Below are 20,595 nucleotides of genomic sequence, written 5' to 3'. Positions count from 1 at the left end.
CCAAACGAGATTCTGTGACCATGCTGTATATCAGTAATGGCCACATGTCTGTCTATGCTTGAGGTTCTTTACTCTGTAACTGACATCATTTGGGGACCCTAAATGGCCACATGAGGGTGTGATGGTCTCAGGACACCTTAACAGCTAAAGAGTGGAGGGAAGCTGGTAAAGCCGCAGGCTGGAGGAAGGCCTCTGTCGTCATGTTTCTTAACTCCCCTAGATGGCAGCAGTAGACAAATAAGACTAGTTGCTTCCTGAGCTGCAGCCTGGGATCTCAGGCCGGGGAGGGTGCCAAGAGGAAACAGCACCTGCTGATTCGTGAGTCTGAGCTCCCGGCCTGGCTTGGCCTTCTGCTCCCTATTCCAACCTCACACTGCCCAGGGTTCCTGCATCACATCTGCTTGCTCTAAGGCAGCACCTCCTCCAGCTGTTTTAGGACTCAGCTGCTGGACCCACTTCCCAGAGAAGTGCCAAGCCTGGGTGGAGGCATGGCCCTGGGCCGCTCCAAGCCATCCCTGAGAGCCCTCTGAGGTTGGGCAAGTGAAAAGAAAGGATACCTTTTCTTTTCTTCCTCCAGTTGTGATCGCAGCTTCTCTTCCTGCAGGTCTGGCACCGAGGGCACGGCCATGTTTTCTGAGATACCTGGAGGAGGGAGATACTGGTGGTTTATTCCAATGAAGAAGAAAGGCAAAAGGAGAAGTGTGATATTTAGGGCAGATGACACAGTCAAAGCGCATCCCAAGAAGAAAGAGGACTCTGTGGGATTCTCTGGGGCCTTTGGATAGAAACCTGCTTCAGCCTCTGCCTCTGGATGGCAACCTTTGCTTGGATGAAAGCCCCTGAGGAAGCTTCCGTGATTCTGCTCCATCAGCTGTCCCTCCCCCTGCCCAACACCTGTCGCTGAAAGAGAATTCTTCCTTACATCACTGCTAATGCTTTTACTATTGAATTCACTCATTTCCTTTGGAGTCCCCAAGGAAGATGAAATATAGCATTTCCCCATCCTCTGATACAAACTAAGAAGACATCATTACACCATTTCACATCTTTCTTTGCCCAGCTGAGGTGCAGAATTCTCTAGCCTCAAATCATGTTTACTATTTTTGACTTCCCTCTAAAGCAGTGGTTCCCAGGCCTGATTAACTCAAGCAGTGCTAATATGCAACCAGAGCTGAGACCCACACTCGGATGCCCTGCCTATAAAGATGGGGAGACAGGACCGTGGCAAGGCCTTGGCGACAGCTGTGTTCCCATGCATGCCGACCACTGCCATTGGTCGCCTGGCTGCCTGCTCTGGTTGGTGTGTTCACCTGGAGTCCATCCTTCCCTAGCCCTGTGGGTGGCGTCTGTTCATCCTCCCGAGTCCCTTTGTGACTGCACTGTGTTTTTTAGCCTCATAGAAGGCAACTTAAAAGTCACACAGCCCTGCTTTTTCTCCATGTAGGGGAGAATCTACTATGGGCAGGTACTTTCTTGACGTGATCAGACTTAATCCTTCTACTACTCATCTGGGGTGTTATTGTTCCCGCTTTATAGATAAGGGCATTGAGGGTCAAATGGGTTAACCTGCCCAAGACCACATGGCTAACTTCAAAAATCTCGATCCAAATCTGGGTTTGTTTGGTTGCAAGGGCCTTGGGTTCAGAAATACTTTTGATAACATTTCTGACAGATGGTCATCTGCTTTCTGTCCAAATACTCCCTGGTGTGGTGCTCACTACTTCACACGTTTCATTGTGGGCAGCTCTGTTTCCTCTTACTTTGAGCTGAGATCTACCCCACTAGCATCCTTTCACCTCTGCTTTGGATCTTTGGAGCAGTATAGCGTGTCCTCCTTAATTTGATGCTTCTTTAAATATCTTAACAGCAACAAGAACAACAACAGCCACAAAATACCATATTTGTCTGGAGCTTTATTCTCAGGCTGACTCTGCCCAATTCCCTCTCTAAGGCCTCAGTGACACTGTTACTTTCTAATTGCTCTTAAGTATAGAGCCTAAATCTGGACATAATGCTCCAGATAGGTCTGAGAGGGACAGGATAGAGAAGTGCTCACTTAGTTGTTAAAAATTTATGCTATTTATTACTGTAGCAGGTGAATCACTAACAATGTCCCTTTATTGAGTGCCTTCTATATGCCAGGTTCTGCCAAGTTCTACTAGGCACCGGGCTAGGTGCCCTACTCACCTTATTGCCAATTCTCAAAATAACCCAGCAAGTACGGCATTGCCACATCATTTCAGTTAGATTCTGAGGCTCGGAGAGCTCTGTGAATAACCCAACGTCACATAGCTGATAAGTGGCAGAGCTGGGATTTGAACCCAGTTTTTTTCCTGCTTCTAAAGAGCTAAATATTTATACCAGGCAGCGCCCCACCCCCCTTTTTGTTTTTTCAGCAGATTTGTCATTGTCATGGCCATGTCAGTTTGTCATCGGCCACTATTAAGCTTGAGATCAGTTTAAACACTTTCGTATTTTTATGAGTAGTTGTCAAAAACACATCCTATTTCAGTGTGATTGTCTTCTTGATCCCAAATGCAACACTTCCCATTTATTGGGAGTTTAGCTTGTCAGGAGGTCCTTATTCTGTTATACCTTTATTCTTTTCCCTTTGGTTGCTTTTTATGTCATTATCTAACCCATTGATAAATTCACTAAGTGGATTAGGATTCTGTCCTTTATTTTCCAGTCACCTGCTACTCTCTTTCCCTTGTGTCAAGTGACAACTGTCACTTGTAAACTGAGTGAGCAAGCGTCTTACTCCATCACTTAAACACAGGACATGTAGATACCACAGACTTCTCAACTGAATACTATACTGTCTCCCAGGCTGGTGCATTTTATTGGTCCTAATGAGACAGACTGCCTATCCATGTTGCCATGCTCCCCCAGGTACAGGCACCAGAAGCCCCTCCAGGGTGGGGACTGCTCCCGCTGCTTTTCGTATTTCCCCGTTCTTTGTTCAGACTTCAGGTACATGGTGCACCCAGTGCTATCTGTGTTTACTGGCCCTTATCCTCTCTGAAAAATGTCAGATATGATAAACTGAAGGAAGTATCTGAACATCAAACATAATACTAGAACCCAAAATGGACAGAATATTTTCTCTCTTAACAGTTTCAGAAATGGGCATATATACCTTCCAGCCTGTTAAAGCAAAGCTGTGAATCTCCTTCTTCTTTTTAATATATTTTGAACCACATCAAGGGAACTCCTAAGGGATTCAGTGAAGTCCCTGCTCTGAGGTGATGGGCTGGGTGTCCTGTGGCCATACACAGCATGATGGGCTGCTGGAGGTAGGTGAAGGAGAGCTGTTGAATCTGCACAGGGGTGTCTCGTCCAGCCCACCAGAGGTAGTTTCTAAGGGCCTTGTGACAGGGCAGAGGGAAGGAGAGAGGCTGAGATGGGCTGGGTGCTCCAGCACGAGTGCAGAGTTCCTTGTAGGAAAGTAGCTCCCATCTTGTCGCATGGCTTGTTGTTTTTTTCCTGGGGCGTCAGAGTCGACGGTGCCCTGGAAGTGTGAGAGTGTGCAGGGAGAGCATTTTGAATGCAGCTGACACAGGAATGGGAGATGATGTCTGCTACAGTCTAGGGAGCATGCCCTCAGGTTGCACTCACTGTGCCACCTCATTTGCTCTTGCTACTCTAGCTTGCAGATATTATCACTTCCACTTTCCACACAAGGAGACCAAAGCTCAGGGTGACCACGTAGCTTGCTCAACGCCATAAAGCTATCAGATAGCAGAGCCAGGCTTTGGATCCAGGACTAGTCATTCCTTCACTTATGTAACACATGTTTATGAGTGTTGACCATGGCCCTGCTCCTGTGCCAGGGGACGTCTATTGGGGAAAGCAGACATTAAACCAACAGAAATTGAGCCTATTATATAATGTCAGGGGTTCAAAGATGCTATGAGGAAAGAGAAAGCGGGACAAAGGTTGGAGAGCAGCCATGTTAGTTAGGCAGGATGGTCAAGGAGGCCTCTCGGAGGAAGGGACATTTAACCAGAGATCTGAATAAAGAGAGAGAACAAGCATGCAGAACTCAGAGGAAAGAGCATAGCAGCAAGTACAAGGGGCCTGAGGTGTGCCTGTTGGTGCATCTGAAGAACAGTGAGAAGGGGTCACTATGTCTGGAGTGTGCCTCCCTCTACCAGCCACGATTCTGTGAGAGAGGTCACTTTAACTCTTCTTCTCACTTCTCTATACCATCCTCTCTCTCTTTCTCTCTCTCTCTCTCTCTCTCTCTCTCTCTCTCTTTCTCTCTCTCTCATACACACACACGGTGTAAGTAGAGTGGTGGGAGCTGATGCCAGTGAGGGAACGGAGGCCAGATCACACAGGACCTTGAGAGAGACAAGAGTCTGGAGGAGTTCAAGGAGAGGACTTGCTTGATCTATTCCTCTGATAGATAGCTAAGCCAAGCAGTTTTTTGCTGACCAAGACAAAGCTACTCCAAACCGAAGGACAGTTAATGTGAGGTGGCGCCAGGATGTTGTAAGTCTGTTGAAAGGATTTGGGAGAGAAAGCAGGGGCATGGGACCTTGGGCAGCCAGAATGAGGGCATAGCATACCCCCAAGACACAAGCTGTCTGCGTTGTCATGACAACCAAAGGGCCTCCTGCCAAAGGTGATGTTTGCTTAGTGAAATGCATTGTAACCCCACCAGAAGACAGCCTCTGGCTGCTTCTGATGCTGTCCGATGCCTGGCTTATCCATCTTCTCCTCCAAAGAGAAATAAAGTCTGGGAACTCAAAGGGAAGTGAACAAAAGCACTGAGCAAGAACAGAGAAGAGGGAGTAACTAAAGGGTATTTGGGCTTTGTAAGTCTCTATGCCCGCTGGGACTGCGGCCAGGGACAGAACCTCCAGTCACCTGACAGGAGGCACAGGGAGCCCTCCTTTCAAGCACAGGATTCTGGCTGGGACAAGAGAACAGGAGGTCACAGCCATGAGTGGCCTATGCGGCCACATTCACAATCTGCGCAGGCAGCCAGCCCCAAAGCAACACAAAAGCAAGAAAGATTTTCATTCTAATGGCTGTGTGTGGATCTGAATGTCACTCATGGAAGAAGGAAGCCCTGAGCTGTCTAATAGTAAGAAAAACTTCAAACAGTGCACGCACAGTCCCAGGCTGGCCCTGCCTCTGAAGTGTAAGGTGTTTGGAACTGGCAGCACAGGATGACAGGGGAACTTGCTGGGAAGGCCAGCCTCCTGTGGGCCTCCTCCCACCTGACATGATTTCAGGTCATTAGGGAGATCGCTACAACTCCTCTTCCCACTTCCCACACACACGACACCCCCACATACTCACTCACTGCACCCCAAAACTCTCTTACACAGTTATTTGATGTCGGAAATGTGGAGAATCTCATTTCTTTGGTTCAATGGCTCTCAACTGGAGGTGCACATGAGAATCACTTAAGGAGCACAGACAACTGGGCCCTACTCCAGATCTACTGAGTTGGAATTTGCTGGTAGGATCCCTGGTGATTGTGAATGCTCACCCCTGGTTAAGAAACACCACTCAAGTCTCTGAGCCCAGTTTCAATGCAGGTACCTCTTGCGGAAGATATCGAGAATGCAGGAGCTACCAAGGTTTGGATGGTATATGAGCTAGCACATCCCTTTACACCCTGTCCACCTGCCGATCTTTGGGAGCCACTGTAGAGAAAAAGGGCCTCAAGATTTGCAGCAAGGAAGACATGCTCTCTGTGGGTCTGGAGCTGCCTGTACTTGGCCCTTGTAGGTAGCAGATAAAATCTGAATAATGATATCCACCATGCGGTTGTTCCATGGGTCAGGTACTTTGTGTGTCTTATCTTATATAATTGTCACAACCCCCACCATAGATGGGGAAGCTGAGTTCTGACAGGGGAAGTAATGTGCCTGGACCATACCATTGGCGAGGAGAGCTGAGGTCAGGGCCCAGCTCTGTCTGGCTTCAAAGCTGGTGCTTTTTCCTCTGTCAGTGGTTCTGATAATGAAGGAAGCCACGGGCAGATCACTGAAGTCAGTATTGACTTGTCCTTGGTATTTGAAGGTGATGCTCTTTCCCATGAATGCCCTTCAGATCTGGGGCTAGGGCTGAGAGAAAGCCTGTTTCTTCCCCAGGTCTGGCCTGTGAAAACTGCCTTCTATTGACAAAGCCGCAGCCTGCACCCTGACCCCAGCTGGCATTTGCAGCTGGCCTGCTGGCTGTGAAGAGCTTTGTTACCTGTTGGAGCCTGCCCCTCTCCAAGTTCGGCCTCTGGAATACCCACAGCCAGCCTGCTCCGTCTCCTTGACTGTATGCTAGGAGTCCTAGTGAAGGCAATATTGACATTTTATACCAGGTACTGGAGCCTGAAGGAGCCCTGTGGGTTTCCACAGAGCAAAGGCCACAGGGCTCAACGTGGCTGTCCTTTGGCTAGTGCCCTACGTGGGAGAAGGTGGTGAGTTATGCAGCTCTTCTACGGCAGACCAGACATCAGAGCCAGGGAGGCATTCCAGCTGGTCTTCTCAGCTATCCAACTAATGATTCATTTGCTGAACACCCACTCTGGGCCTCCTTGGGGCTACACTGTCTCACAGAACTGTAGATCACTCGGCCTCACCTTGTTTGAAGAGTCAAGGTGTCTATCCTTATGGAGATTAATGGCGTCAGTGGCTCAATTACCACAATGGTCAGCAGCTCAGCGGCAAAGAGCCTGGCTTTCCAATCAGACCATTTCCTGTTGAAAGGCTCAAATTTATTGTCAGTTGGAGTAATCACATGCTGATGGGTGTTCAATGCCACCATCCATCTTGGTGTTGATTCTGTGTAATACCATAGCTGCCCATGGCCTGCTCAGACTTAAGGGTGTGATGACCACCCTGCAGACACAAGGCTGTGACTGATAATTGCTTGGGCACACTCACACCCACGGCCACAGGCCCCACACTCACTGCTTCTGTCTTCCCCTCTGCTTTGCTCTCTGGGTGTCACCTACCCACAGCTATGCCCTGACGTACTCCTATGTACCCTCTACTTTGTGTGGGCCCCTGGCTCCTTACAAAAGCTCCCCTGTGGTTTCCCAAATAGACACCAGTATTTCAAAACACCACTTAAAGCTTTTTGTTGGTTGTTTGGAACACATAGCACCTATTGTTTGTGTCTGAGCACAGATGACCCTCACTCCCTGCTGGTAGATCATTTTCAAACTCATAATCGACTTCTTTGAAGAAATGAGAAGGTCTTACTCAGCTCATTATACACAAAACAGAGTCATTCCTAGGAGACACCATGACCTTTCCTGGGTTGAGATTTGTCAGGCACAAATGGTGATTTTTTAAAATCATGTATAAGGGAGAGAGAGGACAGGTGCAGAGGTCAGCCACAATATATTTTAGTCTAGGAGATGAAGAGGCTAGAATTTTGTTTTTTATGTTTAATTGCTTTGGACTGAAAGTCCCCCCCCTAAAAAAAATTCATATGTTGAAATTTAATCCTCAATGTGATGGTATTTGGAGGCAGGGCCTTCAGGAGGTAACTCGGTCATGAAGTGGAGCCCTTATGAATGAGATTAGTGCCATTATAAGAAGACACCAGAAAGCTAGCTCTCTCCTTTTCTGCCATGTAAGGACACGATGAGAAACCAGCAGTCTGCAACCCAGGTGAGGGCTCTTGGCAGAACCCAAGACCATGCTGGCACCCCAATCTCAGGTTTCCAGCCTATAGAACTGTGAGGAAATATATATATATTTTATATATATAAATAAAATATATATAAATTTATATATATAAAAATATTTTATATATATATATATAAATAAAATTATTGATATTATTTTTATTTTTTGTTTATCAGCCACCCAGTCTATGGTAATTTGTTATAGCAGCCTCAACCAACTGATGTTGGTCAAATGCCCAATTCATTTGAAGTAGTATACACGGTTTCTGCACATTTGTGAGATGGAAAAAAAAAAAATGGCTCTGCCAACTAGTAACAGGATCATCAGTGATCAAGTGCTCAAAGCAACAGACGGCCCCTTCCTGAGGCTAGATTACATTTTTGCCCAGAAGAGCAATTAATAGTGTCTCTGAACAATGTGGGTGACTGCGGGACTGTGGTGACCCTCATTAGCTATGCTGGCTGGTGTTCGTAGCCCGCAGCCATGATGGGCTCTGTGGCCAGGGGCAGTGCATGCTGTCTGTGCGTTCGGTTCATTTGGTTTCTAGCATTCAGAGCCAGAGTCCATGGCAACTTGCTGAGCATTCTACTCTGTCCTCGGCTCCATCACTTGTATACCTCTCTCGACGCTCAGAGCAGCCCAGTGGAGCAGATGTTCTCATATGGACAAGGAAATGGAAATTCAGGAAGGTTAATCCACCAGTGTCACATGACTTGCAAATGGTAGAGGGAGGATTCAAGGAGGGTTCTCCTGAGTCCAAGGCGAGTACTCTTTTTACTAAACCACAGCTGTGTTCAAGACTCGCACCAGGCCTGGTGCCCAGAGCCCCCTTCTGTTCTCTAGAATGGCTGGTGAGGGAGTCTGGAGTTATTCAAAAGGTCTGAAGCCTTGGTGATTGAGAACTGGGCAGGGAAATGGGGTGGGGACTCCTTCTGACTCTCAGCCTCGATCCCGGTCTAGGACCTTGTGTCACTGAAGTGGGTTGGTCCTATATTCACAGGTAGCTGTGGATTAGGATCCACTCAGGTGGTAAGACTTTATCACTAGCCTTTAAGAGTCACCTGAGTCCCTTGAGAACCGGCTGAGATGCCAACTCAGTCTGTGGGTCAGCTGATTTCTTTACATTCTGATTTACTCCAATGGGTCAGTATTTGACTATTCATTTCTGAGAGGGTGAAAACAGCTCTAACATATCCAAGCCCTCGCATGTTTCCTCACCAAGGCTGCGAGTGTTTCCTGCATGTCTTAAGGATGTCTGTACTCCCAAGAGGTAAAATTGTGGCCCTCGAGGGTGGAGGAGTGTTAGATTCATTTGTTCATTCAGCGAATTATCAGCAGATGCCAGCTAAGTCTTCAGGGACTGTGCCAGGCACAGGATATCATTTGGTCCAACCACCCCATTTTACAGATGTTGGAAACTGCGTACAGAGCTCCTTAGCTGGTGCTTCATGCATTTTTTCAACATTTACAGAGGGCCTACTGTGTACCAATCACTGTGCTTGGTGTTGGAGGGCTAAAGTTATTCCATCTAGTGAGGGAGAGAAATAGGAGACTAATAATTGCCATACAGTGTGATGAGTTCTATCATAAAGGTATATGCAGAGTTCTGTGTGAGCCCAGGGGCAACAGAGACAGCTCTGGAGAAGGGAAGTTTGACTATCTGCTTTTGAAAATGTCTTAAACAGAGCTACAAGGTCTGAAAGGAGGAAGATGTGTTAAAAGCTGCAGAACTCTTTCTTCAAATAAAAGCTTGATAGCAAAAAGAGAAATAGAAGTTGTTTTGGTTGAGTCAGGGAGGGTGAAAATTCTGGGGCCCTGCCACTTGCACACTGGTTCCCCTCGCCCTCACTTCGTGGGCCCTAATGGGCCGCGCCAAACACCTAGGTCCCACAGAGCCCATTTTGAAAACCAGTGGGCTAGAGGATGCCAGAAAGTCCCCTCCAGTTCTATCTCAATCGGTGGTTCTTTGCACATCCCAGAATTCCTGGTTTCACATAGCGTCTGGGTCATACCAGGCTCAGTGAAGTCTCATGAATGAGTGGATATTAGTCTGACTTTTGCTTTCTCTAAAACATGTTGTCCCCGGGTGCAGAATTCCAAAAACCATTTCAAGACTTAGTCTTAAACAATTTTACATCAAATGGGAGAAAGTGGTGACAACTGAGGCCTCTATTTAGAGCATAATAGCTAGGATGCCACAAGAGGTCACTACAGGAATTCTGTTTGGGAGAAAAGAGTTGCTCCTGAGGACGCTAAACTGGAACAAAGAAGCAAAACAGGGAGCCCTCAGCTTTGGAGCTCTCCCACATTCCTTAAGGCCCCTGCTGGGTGTTGGAGCTGTCACTGCCTGGTTTTCAGGGCCAGACAGCACACACCACCAGTGGCACTGCAGCCATAACAGACTGTTCCAGGGGACTGCTTAATTACTTCTGGGGTGGTGAGGAGTGTGTGGGGGAGTGGAGGACTAGTATTCAAGAGGTGAGTGTTTGTAGGGGAATCTCAGATACCGTTTGGAACCTGCCAATGTCATGTTTGTGATGTTTTTATTTTTATTTTTAATTAATCATTATTATTATTGCTATCTTCTATAGTAGTATATGAAAAACATGCCTACAGTGGAAAGTTAAGTAGGTTATGTTTTCACAGAAGTTGGGATAAATGCAGAGAAAGGTATGGTGTCATCCAAGGGGGACTGCTTGCGTCTGGCACATCTGTGAGCTTCTCAAGGGCAGCGATGCCCCCGCTTCCATTTCCCGCAAAATAAATGACTGACTGCCTAGCCTCCAAGGGGCCAGGCCAGGTCCACATGGTGTGCGATCAGTGTGGGACTCACTGGAGCAGCCTCGCATCTTGCATGCCTGCAGCATATTTACTCAGAGGTGGCCAGGGGTCCTCAAGGCCCTTCTGGGCTTGGGCTGGAAGAGTGTGTACCCTGAGGAGCAGCCCAGCACAGGGGCAAGGTGAAGGCTCAGGGTGGGGGCGGTGCGGGTGGGACAGACTTTTACTCCTCAGTTAGAAAATACCAAGGAACTTAAGTGACTGCCTGAGGCTTCTTTTCCTAAAGGCATCTTTGACCAAGACTTCCTTGCTCACAAATGTTCAGTGGCATCACTGCCCATAAGATAAATGCTCAGATCCAAGGCTCTCGATTAACTAGCCTTTCCTAGACTGCTATCTTCTCCTTCTTCCTCCACACAGAAAAACAAACATACCACACACGCCAAACACACACATACACATGCACCATACATGCCCCCCCACATAGACAAACCACACACACACACACCACACAGAAACATACCATACACATACCGCATATACACACACACCACATACAAACACACCACACATACACAAATCCCACACCCACAACAACATACCACATACACACACATACACTCTTCATTTAGGTTCTGGATCCTGCCCATTCTTTAAGGCTCATCCCAGGCCCTGGTCTGGTGACAACCTTCAGGGGCCACTCCTTCTGGTAAGTTCCCAAAGCTCTGAAGGCCCGTCTCTCTCCCCTGACACATTTCACATGCCGCTTGGTGGTACCATGTGTCTTTTAAAGTTTAATCACAAGCACTTGGTAGGATTTTGATTGTGAGCTGAACAAGAGCCAGTCCCTGATCAAATATTGCTCAGAAGAGACACTCGAGGAACGTAGCCCACGTCCCTGGGGCCGGCTCCTCCTGATTCTATTCTTGCTCTGTGTGACCATCAGAAAGCAGAGTACCTGCTCACATAAACACTTTCAATGAGTTATACTTTAATGTCAGGCCTCTTGCTTTTATAGAGGGTCGATATAAAAATCATCTAGTTGAACAACATTTCAGTGTATTTTGTAAAACTGCAGTTGAAGACATCGTTCACTACGTCACCCAGTGTCCTTTATACAAGGGTGTGCACGATAAATCCTGGTTTATGTTTGGTTCCAGAAAGAAATTCTATTTTTGCAGATAAATTAGTTAGTATGCTTCCTGTTGTCAGAAAATGAAAACTCTAACTCTGGGTGCTTTTCTTTCTGCTTAGTGGTTAGATAAGAGAGAGTTAAATTTATCGCCTGTGTGTTTTAATCTGCTCAGCTGTGGGGTCCAAAAGCACTTACTCCTTCTATTTCTTTTAAATGGACTTATTTTATTTTATGTTCAAATGTCTCATTATACTTTTGCAAGATGTGTGAGTCTGGAAGTCATCTAGGGAAGCATTGATTTGGCCTATTTATTGCCCGTGCTGGCTGCTAGGGGTATAAAGATTAATTCGACTGCACCCAGCTTTTCGGGAGTTCGCACTTTAGGGATGAGAATAGTTATGGAAATAAATAATTAGGAAACAAGGCTGTTGCTCTAACAGACACACATATGGCTGGATGACAAAGCAGATTTGGGGAGAAGGGGCCAGGGAAGGCTTCATGGAAGAGGTTAAGTTTGAATTGGTTTTGGGGCTGCAGTAGGAAGAGGATCCTGAATGGACCAATATATGTTTCTAAATCTGAAATGAGCTAGTATCTTTTTATGCATGCGTCCCTTCACGTTGGCTAGAGTGGAAACGCTTAGAGGGCAGGCATTGAATCTCTGTCCCTCTGTGGACCCCACAATGGCTGGCACAGGACTGAGGGCAATTCAGTGTGGTGGTTGGAGCATGAGATCTGGATCCAAGCTGTCTGGGTTTTACATCCTTAACTGCGCAAAGTTAGGCAGGTTCATGTAATACCTTTGGGCTTTAACTGTAAAGTGAGGATAATAGTAGTATCTAGCTCATGGGGATTTTAGGATCGTTAAAGAAGTAAATATACATAAAGAGCTTAGAATCATGCCTGGCACGTGGTAAAGTACTCAAGAAATGTTTGCTGATTAGTCTCATCTGCATTATCGAGAATACTATACCATTTAGTGTAGCTAGTACAATGAAGTGGGAAAAACTCACACTGAATTCAGCAAAGCACACTCAACTCAGCTAGCTAAATTTAATTCAATTGGTATCATTTCCAAATGATGCCTAATTTAAAAATAACAGTTTTATTGTTTTCTGAAATAGTGCGTGGGAGTAGGCCCTGCTCTAAGTCCACCAATAACTTTTGTTTGTTGATATTCCTAGAACTGGTCATTGATGTGTCTCTTAAGAAATCCCCCAAATTTGACTGTCACATTTAGGGGGCATTACTGGGCCCACTGCTTTTCCTGCCCTATTTCTGTTTTTGTTGGTTATTCTGTCCACTGACTTTCAAAAGGACCAGGGTTCTGCGGGTAGTCATTAAGCAAAGAGAGAGTCATTACCTGGATTTTCAGCTAGGCAGGGGAGTAGAAGTTATCAGAAGAGCACACACACACACATATGCACAAAACTGGCCTCTCAAGAGATACTTGTCTGTGTGCCAGTGATGTGGTGGTAAATGTTTAACAACAGGCTCTGTGAGGAAATAAGCCCCAATTTATAATATTTGTCAATTTCTTGGTGCAAATACTCCCACAGTGGCTCATTTAAAGCTGCCACTGAATGATGCCACTGAACGTGAGATTAGGAAGACAGGCACAGTAGGCCACCATCAGACAGTATTTCTGTGATATAGACACAGTAGATGTCAGTGACTTCAAGGGCAGAGATAATAGTAAAACGTAGCAAATTAATTAGGAAGTGATGAATTTGGAGTATTTGTTATCTTTGTTTTTTAAATATAATTTATTTAATTGTAAGTTTATATAATTTAATTTTAAGCAACAGCTGTGTTTAACCACGGCTCCCTAAATTCCTGAAGCAGTAGCTATCACTCTTCTGACATGACCAAGCCGGCTCTAGTACATTGCTGGATCGTCAGTCTACAGTCTTTTCCACACAGCACGTCTCACTTCACCACTAAATCTTTGCTCCTTTGAGATATGAGGCTGTCTTTGTACAAATTTTCTTGGGCATTTGTCTACTCATACATACAGAGTCATATTTTTATACAAAATACATGAGAAAACTTCTTCTGTTCAGACTCGCTCATAACCTCCTCCTCCTTCCAAACAACCAACCTCATCTCGCCTACACTTTCATGGAAACTTAGGAACATGGAGGCAAAAGAAACAATACCAAAGGGAATACTTAAAATGGAGAGTGAGGAAAAGTGAAGAGAAGAAGGAGATGAAGGAATAGAACAGGAAGTGGGGAGGGAATACAAGACACGCAAAAGGCAAAGAAATGGGAGGGCAAGAGCGGATGTAGTCACTGCTTCATTCTTCCACCAGAAGCCTGTTCCAGAACATCAGGAAGCCAAACGAACTAGTTGCTTTTAGGCTTCAGCCCCAGCGCTAGTCTGAAGGGTGAGGGTCAAGGCAGGAAACGGCCCTATAAACAATCTGTTGCACTGAGAGGTTTCTCTCGATGAGAAGAATTCTCTTCTGCACTGTGGTCACCTGGGACATGTGAGTACCGGTGGTTCCGAAGCTTCCTCAGACAAGCTCCTAAGGAGTTTGGACAGCAACATGGCATTGAATCTCAAAATGGCAGCTGGGAGATGTTAACAATTCTTCTCTAATTGGAACAGTATGCTTTTAAAATAAATAGGTATTTCAAATGCTCTTAATTAGACTTCCAGCCAAAGTGCTTTCTGTTTGAAGTTGGCTGATTACTTCAGGCAAAGCTGGGCCCTGCTGAACCTGACACCTGCTGTAATTCAGAAGAAGGCTCCCCGAGAGTGAGCAGAGGTCTGTGGTTGAAGCTGTGCAGTAGTTTTCCAAGGGCCCAGGAGGGCCAGGGCCTGGGGGGCAGAGAGGATGAAGCATCTCTTGTCCTGACAATCATGAAAATGTTTCCCAGGTCCTAAATGAAAAATGCCCCTGGAGTTGTTTAGTGGCATTTTCCACATCATTGTTTCTAATCAACCAGAATCATTAAGACTGGAGAAAATGCTACATGGCAGTCCTTAGGGAATGACTCCCCATTCAGTGATCCACCCAGGAGGCCCAAAGATCACCTTGGCACAGCTTTCCAGGAGAGGTCATTATGCCCTTCCCAATCCAAATCCTATTAGTTAGGGCCCTGTGGAATCCCTGGCTTCTTGTTGAAGAAGGCACTGGGCAGAATCTCAGCTACGAGCCTAAGTGTCTGGCATTAGGAGGGCAGGCCTGGCACATTTACCTGACCCCTCAGTCCTGGCGCCAACAGTGGGAAGCTCAAGCTCCGGTCAGTGTGTCTTAGGTGTCTTTGTTCTATGCTTCTGATGTAACCAGTAGTTATTTGATATGATCATTATTATTAATGAAACTAAATAACTAACCTTCCTAATTATCCATTTACTAGGGTCAAACGAGTCAGCCTCATGACTTTGGGGCTCTCCTCCACTTCCCCTCGGAGGTCTTGGGTGCTGGATTTCTCCAATTAGAGGTTACTCAAGGGCCAGGCCATCTCTAGGGCAATCCCTTGTTTGCATTACACAAATTGCTTATTTAATCTAAGCTCTATATGTGCGTGGTCCCAGGCTAGCTGGACAAGAAACAAGCTGGTCCTACCCTGTACGCATGCTCCATTAGACTTCCTGGGAACTGCATACTCTTCCCAGGTAACCTCTTTGGGTCATGTATCAAAAGGGAGTATTTTCTGCAGACGTCCACTGCCTAAAAGGTGCCAAGGGCCTCTTAGAATACCACTGTGTTGGTCTAGTGTTTGCATTATTAGTGCATTGAAGTGTGTCCATCAATGTTGCAGGTAGTAAATAGCATGGAAGCTAAGAACACCATGTTTGGAGTCAGAGAACTGGGTTCAAATCCCAATTTCAACACTTTCTAGCCATGTGACCTTGGGCAAGTCATTGAATCACCTTTCATACAGAAAATGCACTTACCTCTTAGGACTGTTGTGAGGATGAAAGGAGACAGTCACATAAAGTAGTGCAGAGAGATGGTTCAGCAAACGACAGCCGTTTTTGTCACCAACCGTTACTGTTAGGATTAGTTAGTAGTGACTCTAAAAAGGATCCTGGGGGCTGGGACATAGGGGTAAATTTTGGTTGGGGTGTCACAAGCATGGGGCTGCAGCTGGGAGGATGGGGTGCCAAGTGCTGACAGTGGAACCAAGCACACAGGTCAAGGAAGCTGGTCCCAGAGAGGAGAACACCTGGAGGAAGCTGCCCTGACAGCAAACCTTGTCTTTCTTCACCTCCCCAAGGGTTTTGAATGAGTTATCTTTTATCTGGGTGTGGGCTTCCAAGACAGATCAGCTTGTATTACCTTTACCTTCCTCTTGCAGGCTCCACTTTGTACCCACCTAGAGCTACTTGCTGCAGATGCCGCTGGGTGATTTCTTCCTTCAAGCGACCTGTCGAAGACACAGAGGAAAACCACTAGTGAGTTCTCAATGGGCTTGAGGAAGACTTGGTCTCAGAAGCATGTGGCAAACTAAAAAAAAATATAGGCGGAGTAAGGGAGACAAAAGCAGATATAGTTCCAAAATATCCATGCCCTGGATTTTATTGGAAGAGGAGGCTGCAAAGGCAAGGGCCCTGGCACATCACTGCCAGTATATATTTCACTTTTGGATTCAAACATCTTGGGGTCCAATTTTCTTAGTCTGTCACTGATAATCTTTTCTAGGGCTCTTGTCTCTTATATAGGGAGACAGGATTTAATGTATTAATAATTTACAGGGCCACTTTTAAATCCACTTCATTCTTTTAAGCTATACGAAATTGTGTCAAATAAAAATGATTTTGATTAATGATAACCTTAATGTGAACACAGCTATTGATCATTTGGTTTGAAACACAAAAACTTATAGGTTGCATTAATAAAGTCATAGTGAGTAGATCAAGGGAGGTGATAGCTCCATTGTATTTGCAGACCATAGTTGGTATTTGTTCTAGGATCTACTCTTTATAAGGAGCATTAGTAAAATAGAAAATTTTTAGAAGATGGTGAGGTGTCTAAAACCATGCCATTTGAGAAATCTGAGGTGGCCTGAGATGTTTAGATGGGAAAGAAAATACTTAGAGGGAGAGGAGATTTGGAGATAATGGAGATAATGTAAAATTGTTGAATGAGAAAACAGATTTGTTTTTGCTGAGGGCAAAAGTCAAGTCGAATAAAGGCAGACTTGGGGCTCAATATGAGGAAGAAACAGCCCATGTTGAGGACTGTCTCAACGTAGATTAAGCCGTCTCAAAATGGACTAAATCTCCTGGCAAAGCAGTGATCCTTTCCTGAAAGTGCTCAAGCAGAAATTGGGTAACCATGTGTTGGGTTGTTAGAATGAGAATTTCTGCCCTGGGTAGGAGTTGAGGCAAAATGACCTCCAGGTTTCCTCCACCCCTAAAACTCCATGATTTCGTGCTTGAGGGATGGTAAAACAGCAGCCCTGGGGTTTGTTTATGTCCAAGGGCCCAGCACACTTGTTAAAATGTCAGTTTTGTCTATATTGCGTGTTCCATTTGGGAGATGTGATCAGGCCACTGGGGGATTCCAGGAAAGCCTGGGAACTTCATTGCTCTCTTGTCTAATATATTTCTTTCTTAACATAAAGTACATACTACACCTTAAAGGCTACAGCTGAACCGAGTTCTCAAAAGATGAGTAGACAATAAAGCAGTCATAGGAGACCTTGTCACTTACCAAATGTTTTAGGGAACTCCTAGAATGTTATGATTAGGAGGCATGATAGAGGTCATTCAGTTTAACTTCCCACTCAATTTAGCAATCCTTAGTACAGAATGAATTGGTCATTTCACCTCCAACTTGTATGCATCCAGGCCGTTTCACTGATTAAACTGTATATAAGACATTATTGATTTGGTGTCAACACCTGCTTCCTTGTAACTTTTAGATTTGGACCTGGTCTGTTCTCTGGAAAAGCATAGAAAAAGGATTCCCTTTCGTTGGCAGTGAGAGCCCTTCACATCTCTGAGGATGCTACAATTTTTCCACTTAGACTTGTCCTTTCTGGGTTAAACATTATCAGTTCCTTCAACTTCCCATTGGAGGCTGCTGTTTCTGGGTCTGTCATCATACAAGTCTGTGCATTGCCTTCCATGTATCCCTGCTGGAGAAGACCATGCACAGAGAGGAAGCTGAAGATTGGGCATAAGCAATGATCACACCCGAATTGCAAGTGAGAGAAGGTGGGGACTCAGGGAGTGTGTTGAGGGGCAGTTGGGGAGGTGGAAACCTGGCCTAAGGATGAGTATTGGAAAAGCCTGGAGCCAATAGGAACATGACCCAAAACCCAGGCCAGCCACAGTCACAGATGGGATCTCCTTCCTTCTCTGAGCAACGCGACCCTTATTGTCTCTGTCAATTAGTATAGTGAAAAAGTTGGGGTGTAGGGGTGCTGCTGGGCTGAGACTCTGGTCTGCATGAAATATTGCTGACTTGAATTTTAAAGAAGACTAGTACATACATTCTTCAAACAAAAGGATATGGTGCTGTGACAAATGCAACACACCATTTAGACATGTCTCTTGATTTAGAGTCAGCCATTAAGGGCTTTCTCATGTTCACAGTATGGGGAGCCAATGCTGCCTTGATGCCTGGCCTGTTTCTTGGATATCTGGCACAGGTGCCTTGCACCTCGATCCTTGTATGTGCCTGGATTTCTCCTTCCTAATGAGATTGGACAGCGACCTGCTCCTGTAGAGCACACAATAGATTGCATTCCTCCGGGAAAACTATCTTTGTGACATCGAGCCTCCTTAACAACTTGCTTTTCTGACCACAGGCCTCCCCAACTGTGTACCTCCCATCTCATGCCTTGCCCCCAGTAGGTGCTCAGCCTAGTGTGTCATGACTTCCTGGCTCCTATTGGAATGACCAGGCTCCGTCTTCAAAACCCTGAGGAAGCTATTTTGGAACGACAGGGTTAAGGATTCTCTGCGCCCCTGGCCTGGGAAGAGCAGCTCATGTAAATAGAGAGGGGGATTTTGCCACCAGGACTGGCAGTTCTATAAACTCCACAAACATAAATATCTACTCTCAGAACAATGAGCTATTCCTAGCATACAAAACATAGGTCTTTATAACACTCCATATAGATAAATGTACGTTTAATATGTGTTTAGTGATGCTCAGTTTCGGCGAATTGGCTAACATCTCTTATCACATGGAAATTTTTGTTTTTGAGATTTTCTCAAACAAGCCTCTCAAAATAGACTTATGGATGATACCTAATTGCATTTTCCAACAGAACCATTCTTCACATGTAGATAAGTCTCTGTAATCTGCTGGATCTTGCAGCTCCACAGGTTTTGGCACGGGAAAGTTGAGGGGGACTGCAGAATTCACTCAGCATGCAGCTTGCTGTCATTAGCATGGTGATAAATTTGCTGGTTTTGGCCTGGGTTCCTGGACACATCTCCATCCCGAGGTATGGTAAAGAGATGAAACAGAAACAGAACTTCCAGCCTGAGGCAGGAGGTGGTCTGGGAGGGAAGCGGGGGAAGGGAGGAGAACTTGGCTTGTAAGAGAATGGTAATTAGTAATTTTGTCTCCAGTAATTTACAACCGTGCATGCTGGAAAGGACTTTTCTCCATTTCTGATTCATTAATTGACAGAGTGGGGGTGGCGGCAGCAGGTAGAGAGGGTACACTGAGCCTGCAGTGATGGGGGAAGCTTCAGAGGAGACGCATGACCTTAGAAGTAACCACATATGGGGTATGTGCCCTGCGTGATATATAGTTTCTCTGTATCAAGTAGTGCGTGTGAAAAGTATTATCATCATGCAGAAGCAAGACTTATTTTTTACATTGATATTCAGTCTTCTAGATCAAACAAGTTTCCTTAAGCTTCACTCTTTATTTTGCGTGTTAGTTTGGAATCATTCACCAACTGAAAGCTGCTTAGCTGGTCCAGAGCAGAGCTTTTCACTTACGACTCCCCTCGTACTGCTGTTGTGGGCTGCTAGAGCCATTTCTGTGTTGCGGTGCTTTATTGAAGATGTTGATGTAGCTACCAGTTAGTAAATACTTGTGCTCATCGACTATATGTTAAACACTATATTCTTAAGTGCTATGGACTATATGAACGAGTAGAAGACTCTACCCTAGCACACAAAAGTTAGCATGATATAGGGGGCAGCAAACAGGTGGCCCATGTGCTCTTCTTTTTAAAGCTGGACCTATGGCTGACCTTGCTCTTCCATCATGGATGGTTTGCTGTCCTGCTGAGCCCGAGTTTGGCTTTCGACACAGCATTTTGGGCAGCTATAACCAATCTCTTGGAACTGGACTTGAGATGAAGCAAACCTCTTTGTCATTTTAGTTATATTAGAAAGTAGTTACAAATTTGTTAGTAGACAGAATTCAGTTCAAATCTCCATCTTGTTACTTTCTAGTTACCTTCTAGTTAACATCTCTAAGCCTCAAGTTTATCATTTGAAAAATGGAAATAATAACTGTTATAATATCTGCTTTACTATATCTCAAGATTCTTGGAAGGATCGAGGGATAACGTACGAGCATAAATAATACACCGCACTAGTTTTAGGTATTAAGGCACTTTCAGACATATTGAAAAAATACTACATACATAAGATGACAGGCCCTATAGGCCAAGTGGTTACACATTAAATCGATGATAGAGACAAGTTACAGGCAGGAAAGGTGGGTTAGTGGCATTAGGAAAGTCATCATTACTAAAGGTAAGACTTGAGTAGATTCCAAAAAGAGAAGAGGTGTTAAGGTAGGGTTGAGCAAGCCATTCCAATCAAAGAGGACTTTGGGCAATAGGGTGGAGAAGGCCAGATATACATTAGTTTGGGGGCACAGGTTGGAAGGGAGGGCTTGGAATAGTGCTGGGTGGAGACCGAGATCTGTTTATATGAGAGTCCAGGGTCCTGGGTAATCACTGAGGGCTCTGGACCCAGGTCATATCTATTCTTCTGTTCAACTATAGTACTATAGTATCCCAGTAAAATCAACTGAAAAGAAATATCAGTAGTAGAATTAGGGTGAGGGGAGAATACACAGAATATGCTTCC

The 20,595-nt window shown here is 45.4% G+C and overlaps 1 protein-coding gene across 11 annotated transcripts in view; it reads right to left on the bottom strand.

The window, feature by feature from the left end:
- KIF6 (kinesin family member 6) overlaps nucleotides 1-20,595 on the bottom strand; it is a 369,244-nt gene that overhangs the window by 27,744 nt on the left and 320,905 nt on the right. For all 11 annotated transcript variants that reach the window (XM_039856356.1, XM_039856357.1, XM_039856361.1 and 8 more), the window contains 2 exons: nucleotides 15,897-15,947; nucleotides 558-642 (listed from right to left, as the gene is read on the bottom strand). In XM_039856356.1, the coding sequence (XP_039712290.1) occupies nucleotides 558-642; nucleotides 15,897-15,947 (136 nt within the window). The remainder of the gene's footprint in view (nucleotides 1-557; nucleotides 643-15,896; nucleotides 15,948-20,595) is intronic.

This window comes from Pteropus medius, unplaced genomic scaffold, assembly GCF_902729225.1.
Source record: "Pteropus medius unplaced genomic scaffold, Ma_sr-lr_union100, whole genome shotgun sequence".
NCBI classification, from domain to species: domain Eukaryota; kingdom Metazoa; phylum Chordata; class Mammalia; order Chiroptera; family Pteropodidae; genus Pteropus; species Pteropus medius.
This window is presented reverse-complemented; position numbering and strand designations above follow the sequence as displayed.